An 8,954-nucleotide genomic window follows, 5' to 3' on the forward strand; every position below is an offset into this window, starting at 1 on the left:
AAAACAAACTTCCACGAAACACGTGATGCAAATCGGTTGTTAGTGCCGTTATCTTCTGTTTTTCAGGAACCCTTTCTAACAAATGGAGCAAACTATCTGAATCCAACGACGCTTTTGAAAACTTTGGATTACAATAATTTCCTAAAAAAATATCCTGAGAAACAGCAAAAATATAGATGGAGTTGGGGAACACTCCAACTTCATTTGGTGAAACAATAAGCACCGGGGGATATAGAAAGATGTGGGTGTGACCCTTCTCAAGCGTCGGCGAACCTGGAGTAAATCAACACCGAACCAACAATCAAAACATAGGGACCAGAAATGATGAACCAACCGAGAGATGGTGAAAGTGTATTATTCATACCCGAGCTCAGATAGTTTCAAGTGAGCTTCGGCATAATCGTCAAAGAATGCATCCTCGTCCTGATCACGTAGACGTGGATGACAACCAAGGTGTATAAGAACCGGACAGATAGAGAGAAGAGAGAGGTCGGAGAGCGTGAACAAATACTTTACTTACAGCAGCGTATTTCTCGACGTAAGGATGGAAGACAGGGTCGGACAGAAGAGCTTTGTCAGAGGGAAGCTGAAGAAGCCCTTCCTTCTCTCCGCTAAGCAGTTCCCTGACAAATATCACAATTACAGTTTCAACTCAGATTTCTTAAATAAACGGGTTATGAGGCAAAGCATCAGAAGTTGGTCCTACTTACTTGAAGTAGGAGTTGTCGAAGATGAGAGGGTTAGCAGTCCAGGGTCCCTCGAAACCAGACCTGTCCTTGTGGCACTTCCCCTGCAGAAACCAAAACAGATCAGAAATTGTAGATTTAGACAAATGAGAAACAACTGGAGAGGCCCAAAAGACAGACAGACCAGGGTGTGGCCACCAGAGAGGGCAACAATGTCCTTGTCAGACAGGCCCATCTGCTTGATGAAGACATCCCTCAAGTGGTCAGAGCCCTTGGTTGCGTCTGGAAGACGACCCTCCGGAGGTGGCTCGGGCTTGTCCTGCGGAAAACAACAGGTATGTTAACAACCAAGTAAATACTAGGTAAAAAATCAGTAATGCCCGTAACATGTTTCATCACAACTCGGAAGAGAGGACAAAGCAATGTGGAACATAATAAAACAACATCTGAAGCAGAAATCAAGATAAAATGGAACAGCAGGAAGCCATGACTAACCTCTCTGCCAGGGTGGAAAGGAACTTCAGGACCGCCCGTTACTTCAACAGCAACAACACCAGCAAGCTGATTGGTAGCACGAAACCATATTATAATTTTCCATCAACACCACAAAATCATATTATAATTACAAATTAAAAGTTGTAACAACCAAAATAATTCATCTACAGTGTACCTGGTAGAAATCAGCAAAAGAGATCGTTGGGAACTGCTCCTTGATGGGCTTCAACAAACTAAGGGCAATGTTGATGCCGTTGTTGGCACCGTGAGCTTGCTCGGCAGAGAACCTCATGGTACCGAAGGGACCTCCTGTCTTGGAACAGACGTCAAATGTTCCAGCCGAGTGCCATCTACAGAACAGAACCAAAGCAGTACGTGAATCAGACAAACGCACATAAACTTGAGTAGTATACTTGAGAAAAAAAAGCCCAATGCCCATGGGTATGGTTTCTTACGCGAGACGGAGCATGAGAGGAGCACAGTTCTTCTCAGAAATCAAGCCTCTGAGCTTTCTCTTGCATTTCTCGACGGCCCTCTTGTATTCCTCACTCACAACTGGGTAGCTTTTCGTCATATTAGCAAGGTCTGCGATGGGCAAACAAAATATATGAATCACACGACCAAATAATGCACTACGCGGATTCCACAGGCCAAATCGCTTAAATCCATAAAGAGAACTACTCAACAATGAAGTAGACACATCATCATTCTTAAAAAACTGACAGAAAAAGGCTTGATATTTGACCGAGGTGGCTTCAAATACATGGAGAAGGCACGAACAAGTCTGCCAAAGACTATGGAGCACAAACTGAGAATCTGAATCTACCTGACCCAGAGTGGCAAAGAAACGGATCGTGAACAGAACCGATCGGAGGCAAAAGCTACACGATATTACGACAACACAGCCGCAAGGCTCAAGCACGCCAATACGTGTCAAAACAGTTCCACATTTTCTCACAAACAAGTAGCCAAAAAGTTATCGAGAAAACAGCACAAACGATTGGTCAAACAGGAAAAACTCAAACAAAAACAAGCAAATCGCATCAGAAGAACAGAGATCGGTAGCAAAACAAAATATTTCGACAACTAGGTTCTAAGATCTAATCACAAAAACAGACCCCCATTCAAACAACTGAGATCGAAACTACAAAGCACGAGAGAGAAAACGCACTAGAGATTGGAGACAGAGAGTTGTTTACCTTTCGAGAATCGAAAAGAAGAGAAATGCGAGTGGTTTTTCCAAGAGCGGAGCGGAAGCAGAGCGAGGGGAAGAAGGACGAGTTAGATAGGTATGGACTTTGATGGAGAGACAAATCGAAGTAGGCCGTTGGATGATTTAGATCGTGCGGTCAGTATTCTTCGATACAATCAACGGCTGAGACTTGAGGACCTATCAGCTAAATGAACGGTCCGGATTCGCTAGGTTGCTGACTGGGAAAAGAATAATCATAACGACATTAATATATAATTGACAAAGGTTCTTCTATTGGAGGAAAAACATGCTTTTCATGTGGTGGACCCACCTGCTCCGTCATATCCAACGGTTCTATAATTGAGAAAAAAAAACGAAAATATCATATATCGAAGGCGAAAAGACGTGGGACCCCTTCGAGGGGCTTTTTCGTCATTTAAGGCTGATGTGGATTTGCTTCCCTTTAAATCCACGGATGACATGGCAAATCTGTGTTGTCGTTACTGTTTCTAAAAGCCAATTAAAACATAGCACGTGTGCTTCCGTTACATGATCAGAATTGTTTTTTTTTTTCAATTAAAACAAAATATTTGTGATTTTTATAATAATTCCGTAAATAGTTTGATTTTTTTTGGTAGCGTAAACAATGTGGTGAAGCTTTGTAGCTTTCACTGCTTCAATATTGTGTTCATAATCTTGTCTCACGAAATGCCTCTCTGCCTTTTTCGTGCGTTTAATCATATTCCGAGCCTCCCTTCCAGACGTCGTGTCCTGCATGCTCATCAAAATCATTTTTAAGGGTTGCACCGAATTTCAAATTATCAGTAAATGTATCCCAAATGAATGAGTCGTGCTAAAGGGCTGAACATGTGGAGTGAAACGAAAGGGATCAAAGGTACGTAAGGACCGAACACACACCTTGAGCACGGATCGTGTTGATCTCTGGTCCCTTCAGTTCTGTCCCTTCGTCAACCAGCAATGAAATCCCAGCCGATGTTATATGGAACGGGAAGGCAAGTGGTGGAGACATGGGGGACTTCGCAACTTTGATCATTCTCTGACCTGTGAAAGGAGGAAAAACATTGTGTTCAATCTCTTCGATTCCAACTTCCTTTGCATGATATTGTGAAACTTACCCGAATTGGCTTCAAGAACCAGCCGGATGGTCACAGAATGTGCCCAGTTAACACCTAATGCAGCAACGAGATGAGCATCGTATGTCCTCGTGAGGTCCCGAAAACCATCCACCTGTTGAGCTGGCAAAAATATGATCATCGCTAAATGGGAATTAACTAGAAGTGAATGTTTTAATTGATCGTATCAAAATATGCTTCCAGTCTTTGTGCCTGTACCTTGGAAAGAATACTGGCTAGTTTCGTCACGGTTTTGAGATCTAACTTGATTTGTCACCACAACAGGTATCCGAGAAAATTCAGCAAGCGATCTAAAGACGTCAGAGAACTAGTGTCAATGAGAACAGATGAGAAGATGATCTCATGATAAATTTCTGACAGAGCTGACAAGAGGCTGCAGTTCACACTTTAAGAAAGAAATGTGCCAACCCAACTGATGCTGTCTCCGAGCTCCTGGCTCGTTTTCACTGAAAAGAAGCCACTTGAATTGAATCAGAAGAATAAAAGCCCAAAAAAGAAAGACTTGTTACTAATCGGAGAATGGGAATAAGAATGAAAAAAAAAAGTTAGACTAACCCTGAAAGAAGAGCCGCCATACTATCAATCACTAGAAGTTTCACTTGATTTTGAAGGAGTGAAACCTTGAGTTCCTGGATACTGGTCATTAAAGAAACTATGTATAACTACAGCATGGTGAAATTTCCTAGCTTAATATTTGCTAATTCTTTAAACATCTACGGATGATATTATACTTATATATGCATATAATTATAAATCAAAACCGCTCAAGGTTGGTCACTACAATTTAAATGCCAAGGACCAAATTGAGGGCCAGCTTCATTATAACAATAACACTGGCAGTTTTCTTAGTAGTGCGTGCATTTCAATATTTCCTCCAAGACTACGCTGACAAAGCAAAGGCTAATATTTTACAGACCTTTGAGTGAAGTCAGACAATGACGTTGGTCGCAAAACAAGGATTCTTCCAGCCATCTGCTCTGTGCAAGGTTAGGTAAGGGATGGCGAATATGGTAAGAATTTTACCAGATCAAAGACATGAATATGGAATAAACTTGATAACCCTTCCACAACCTCTTGTGCCATTCGTTTGAGGTGAAATACTTCAGGGAAACTTTTCAGTCCAATCTCAATCATCCTGAAAAAATGTTTCAATTCTACCTCGCTGCTGAGTATCAGTCCAGAACATATGAGACATACCATGGGAACAAGAATCAATTTACCTTCTTGAACTGAATTTAGATTCCACATCAATGTAAACCACTTGGCCGTCTAGTCCTCCATAATTTGTCGGCAATGAGGCTGATAGCGCTAGTTTCATACAAAACTGCATAGCAGAACAGAACCGTTGTCGTACGTAAACATACTAAGATTTTTATGGTAAAACTCTGAAAGTGAATGCACAGAGTACATAATTACAGAACAGATATAGACACGGCTCACTAACAATTTGTGGGACAAAATTCACTGAACCAAGATGATATCTAATTCTAATCCTAGCATTATGACGCTGTTGATGTGTCTGCCGATTTTTGGTGTCACCAATCTCTAGATGTAACTGAACAAGGAAAAGGTATACAGCAGCTACCTGTGATTTTCCGATACCAGATGGGCCAACTAACTCTGTTAAAACGCCAAAAGGTATTCCACCGCATAAGGCTTCATCCAGTCCCTTCAAACGGGTAGGAAGATGACCTGAAAAGTGTTCATTTTCAAGTTTTTGCTGCAGCAGGAACCGAGCCTTTAAACAAATAGATAGCATGTCTCAGGCCATATGCAGCGGAACACTCGGGAGACTAGGAACAGGACACGATGTAAAGGCGCTTACAGATCGGCACGGTGGCGAAACAGCTTCGCTGATGAGTGCAACCGACGATCTTATCTCTGCCAATCCAACATCCAGCAACTCCATTAGCTCAAATTCTGTCATCGACAACGCATCCTGGATCAAGAGTATATATCTAAGAGTCACTGTCCTAATAATTCTTCGACAACCTGTGAATCTCTCATTTTTAATACCGGAACACCCAATCCTAACCCTAAAGAACAAACTAGCAAAACCCTAACAAAATTGCCTAGCAATTCACAATTGAGTAACACCATTAAACATTAAACCTTAACTAGCCAGAATTTCTACGAATCATAAACAGAAATGGAAGCCCTAGTCAACGATATAGAGGCATGCACGCAAAAAGTTAGAAAGGTCTTGTCCGCCAAAATGACGAAACATAAAATCCACGGGAAATAATTGCACATCAAGTCGTCGGAACAAAGCTACAAACTAAAGTTACATTCCGACATTGAAAACGACAGCACACGAATCACGCGAAGACCGACCGAGCGACCGACGCCGCTGATGATACCTTGGCAGTTACGATGTTTCGAGCGGCAAATTTGTTAGCAATCGATTTGTGAAGGCCCATCTCCACAATAAGCTTGTTAGCCATCTCAGCATTCGAAGTCGGAAATCTTCCTCCACCTTCTCCGGCGAGACGTCTCTACTTACTTTCCCGCCTGATATCTTAGGGTTCGAACGCGTTTCGAACCGGGGCAATTGCAGAAATGCCCTTAAATGATACATCTCACTTCAAGTGATACCCTTCCTCAGAAAAAAAAAAAAACGCCAACATCACTCGTACCCTTATAAATGTAGATTCTCAATAATACCCTTTAATTATTTATATAATTATAATATATAAAAATAAATAAATAGAGATCTACTTTTCCGTTTTCTCTCTCTTCATTGCCGTTGTTTCCCGCCTGGCTTCGACATCGCGTTCTCTCTCTTCAATTTCTCTCATTCTCTCTCTCCTTCTCTCTGTTCGAGCTTCTCTTCTCCAGCGCATTTTTGTGGGCAAATTTACTGTAAAAGCAACTGAAATCTCCAAGAATCTCATCCAACAAGCGTAGATCTCGTTAATAGGTAAGTCTTTTTTTTTAATCCGACATATATTTTGGGCATTTAGGGTTTATAGTTTTTCGTGTTAATATTTGATACATATGATATATATGAGTGAAATGTAACATATATATCAGTTAAACTGACCAAATTAATTCGTCAAATTGATGAAACTAGTCATATTCGTCCAACTGGTCCAACTCGTAGAAATGGTCAGACTCGTCAAACCGGTCATACTCCCTAATCTGGTCAAACTGGTCAAACTCGTCAAACTAGTAAAATTTATCTAACCAGTTTTATCATTTTGTGTTTATTTTGTACAGGCATAATGGATGCATGTGATGAAAAAATGACGATTATTTATTATAAGTCTAGTGGCAAGTGGACAATAAATGCGAGTGGGGATTATGAATGGGAAGGAAAAGTTAAAGATGCCAAGGGCGTGATATTCCTTTTTCCTCCGACAGATTTGACATACAAACATCTTGTTGATGAGTTATATTCTGATATGAAGGTGGACAAAGATAAAGCAAATATCCAGTTAAGTTATCTACCGATTATAAAAGGAAACAGTGAGCCGATATACATATCGAATGACAAGCAAGTGTTTATTTATCTCATGGACAAAATAAACGGAGGAAGAAGCATGCTTCACGTGGAGATTGAAACAGTAAATTTGAGAAGACAATGTGGACAAGAATTTGTTGTGCAATACATTCCGGATTCCGTTAGTGGTGTTGGTATTGGTGTTGGACCATATGGGGCTGTGCTTTATGCAGGTTATAATAACAATATGATTCAGAGTCCTGATTTCAAGAGTAAAGGTGCAAGTAATACGATACAACTTATAGATGATTCGGATGATGAGCATATTATTGTTCGAGGAGAAGATGAAATGAATGAAGAACATGCAAATATTTTAAAAGAGGGACATGCAATTGATATGGCATGTGGAACCAACAAAGTTGACTGTGGTGACGAAGATGGTGATGGTGAGAATAAGTTGGCTATGGTAGCTGTGGAGGACACATCGTTTTCTCTTTCAGTATTCAATTTTACGGATGGATTGAATATAAGTATTGGTTATGAGTTTGATAGTAAGGAAGCAGCTCAGGAATATGTACGGAAAGGCGCAGTTAAGGCTTGTTTCGGTTATGCTACAGTGAAATCTGACAAGAAGTTGTGGGAATTAAGATGCAAGTTTTATAAATCGGGCTGTGCTTGGAAGTTACGCATCGCAGCGATTCAGAATTCCGCGCGTTTTAAATAGATAGCATGTCTCAGGCCATATGCAGCGGAACACTCGGGAGACTAGGAACAGGACACGATGTAAAGGCGCTTACAGATCGGCACGGTGGCGAAACAGCTTCGCTGATGAGTGCAACCGACGATCTTATCTCTGCCAATCCAACATCCAGCAACTCCATTAGCTCAAATTCTGTCATCGACAACGCATCCTGGATCAAGAGTATATATCTAAGAGTCACTGTCCTAATAATTCTTCGACAACCTGTGAATCTCTCATTTTTAATACCGGAACACCCAATCCTAACCCTAAAGAACAAACTAGCAAAACCCTAACAAAATTGCCTAGCAATTCACAATTGAGTAACACCATTAAACATTAAACCTTAACTAGCCAGAATTTCTACGAATCATAAACAGAAATGGAAGCCCTAGTCAACGATATAGAGGCATGCACGCAAAAAGTTAGAAAGGTCTTGTCCGCCAAAATGACGAAACATAAAATCCACGGGAAATAATTGCACATCAAGTCGTCGGAACAAAGCTACAAACTAAAGTTACATTCCGACATTGAAAACGACAGCACACGAATCACGCGAAGACCGACCGAGCGACCGACGCCGCTGATGATACCTTGGCAGTTACGATGTTTCGAGCGGCAAATTTGTTAGCAATCGATTTGTGAAGGCCCATCTCCACAATAAGCTTGTTAGCCATCTCAGCATTCGAAGTCGGAAATCTTCCTCCACCTTCTCCGGCGAGACGTCTCTACTTACTTTCCCGCCTGATATCTTAGGGTTCGAACGCGTTTCGAACCGGGGCAATTGCAGAAATGCCCTTAAATGATACATCTCACTTCAAGTGATACCCTTCCTAAAAAAAAAAAACGCCAACATCATTTATACCCTTGTAAATGTAGATTCTCTAAAATACCCTTTAATTATTTATATAATTATAATATATAAAAATAAATAAATATAGATCTCTATTTTTCCGTTTTCTCTCTCTTCTTTGCCGTTGTTTCCCGCCTGGCTTCCACATCGCGTTCTCTCTCTTCAATCTCTCTCCTTCTCTCTCCTTCTCTCTCTTCGAGTTTATCTTCTCCAACGCGTTTTTTTGGGCAAATTTACTGTGAAAAACAATTGAAATCTCCAAGAATCTCATCCAATAAGCGTAGATCTCATTAATAGGTAAGTTTTTTTTTAAATCCGACATATATTTTGGGCATTTAGGGTTTATAGTTTTTCGTGGTAATATTTGATACATATGATATATATGAGTGAAAT

The 8,954-nt window shown here is 40.8% G+C and overlaps 3 protein-coding genes across 5 annotated transcripts; 1 reads left to right on the forward strand and 2 right to left on the reverse strand.

Moving 5' to 3' along the window:
• Positions 1-9: 9 nt before the first annotated feature.
• On the reverse strand, positions 10-2,489 carry LOC104815756 (L-ascorbate peroxidase 1, cytosolic-like). The gene is made up of 9 exons (XM_010544303.1): positions 2,381-2,489; positions 1,637-1,766; positions 1,357-1,531; positions 1,182-1,247; positions 871-1,005; positions 711-790; positions 521-623; positions 365-423; positions 10-273 (listed from the first exon to the last, which is right to left on the reverse strand). Exons 2-9 carry the CDS (start codon positions 1,753-1,755, stop codon positions 258-260), a joined length of 753 nt encoding a protein of 250 aa, XP_010542605.1. The 5' UTR covers positions 1,756-1,766; positions 2,381-2,489; the 3' UTR covers positions 10-257.
• A 378-nt stretch (positions 2,490-2,867) lies between these two features.
• Positions 2,868-6,067, reverse strand: LOC104815758 (DNA repair protein RAD51 homolog 2-like). Of its 3 annotated transcripts, none has more exons than XM_010544304.2 (12): positions 5,888-6,067; positions 5,353-5,466; positions 5,113-5,265; positions 4,748-4,851; positions 4,599-4,662; positions 4,444-4,499; positions 4,083-4,163; positions 3,914-3,973; positions 3,726-3,817; positions 3,510-3,629; positions 3,292-3,435; positions 2,868-3,144 (listed from the first exon to the last, which is right to left on the reverse strand). In XM_010544304.2, the coding sequence occupies exons 1-12, from the start codon at positions 5,969-5,971 to the stop codon at positions 3,107-3,109; spliced, it is 1,110 nt and encodes a 369-aa protein (XP_010542606.1). In that variant the 5' UTR covers positions 5,972-6,067; the 3' UTR covers positions 2,868-3,106. The 3 variants fall into 3 exon arrangements, with proteins under 3 accessions (XP_010542606.1, XP_010542607.1, XP_010542608.1); XM_010544305.1 differs by having other exon boundaries at positions 5,353-5,447; positions 5,888-5,975; XM_010544306.2 differs by lacking the exon at positions 2,868-3,144 and having other exon boundaries at positions 3,343-3,435; positions 3,510-3,621.
• A 70-nt stretch (positions 6,068-6,137) lies between these two features.
• Positions 6,138-7,693, forward strand: LOC104816073. The gene is made up of 2 exons (XM_010544742.2): positions 6,138-6,447; positions 6,747-7,693. The coding sequence occupies exon 2, from the start codon at positions 6,752-6,754 to the stop codon at positions 7,691-7,693; it is 942 nt and encodes a 313-aa protein (XP_010543044.1). The 5' UTR covers positions 6,138-6,447; positions 6,747-6,751.
• Positions 7,694-8,954: the final 1,261 nt, after the last annotated feature.

Source organism: Tarenaya hassleriana, unplaced genomic scaffold (assembly GCF_000463585.1).
Source record: "Tarenaya hassleriana unplaced genomic scaffold, ASM46358v1 Cleome24, whole genome shotgun sequence".
NCBI classification, from domain to species: Eukaryota; Viridiplantae; Streptophyta; class Magnoliopsida; order Brassicales; family Cleomaceae; genus Tarenaya; species Tarenaya hassleriana.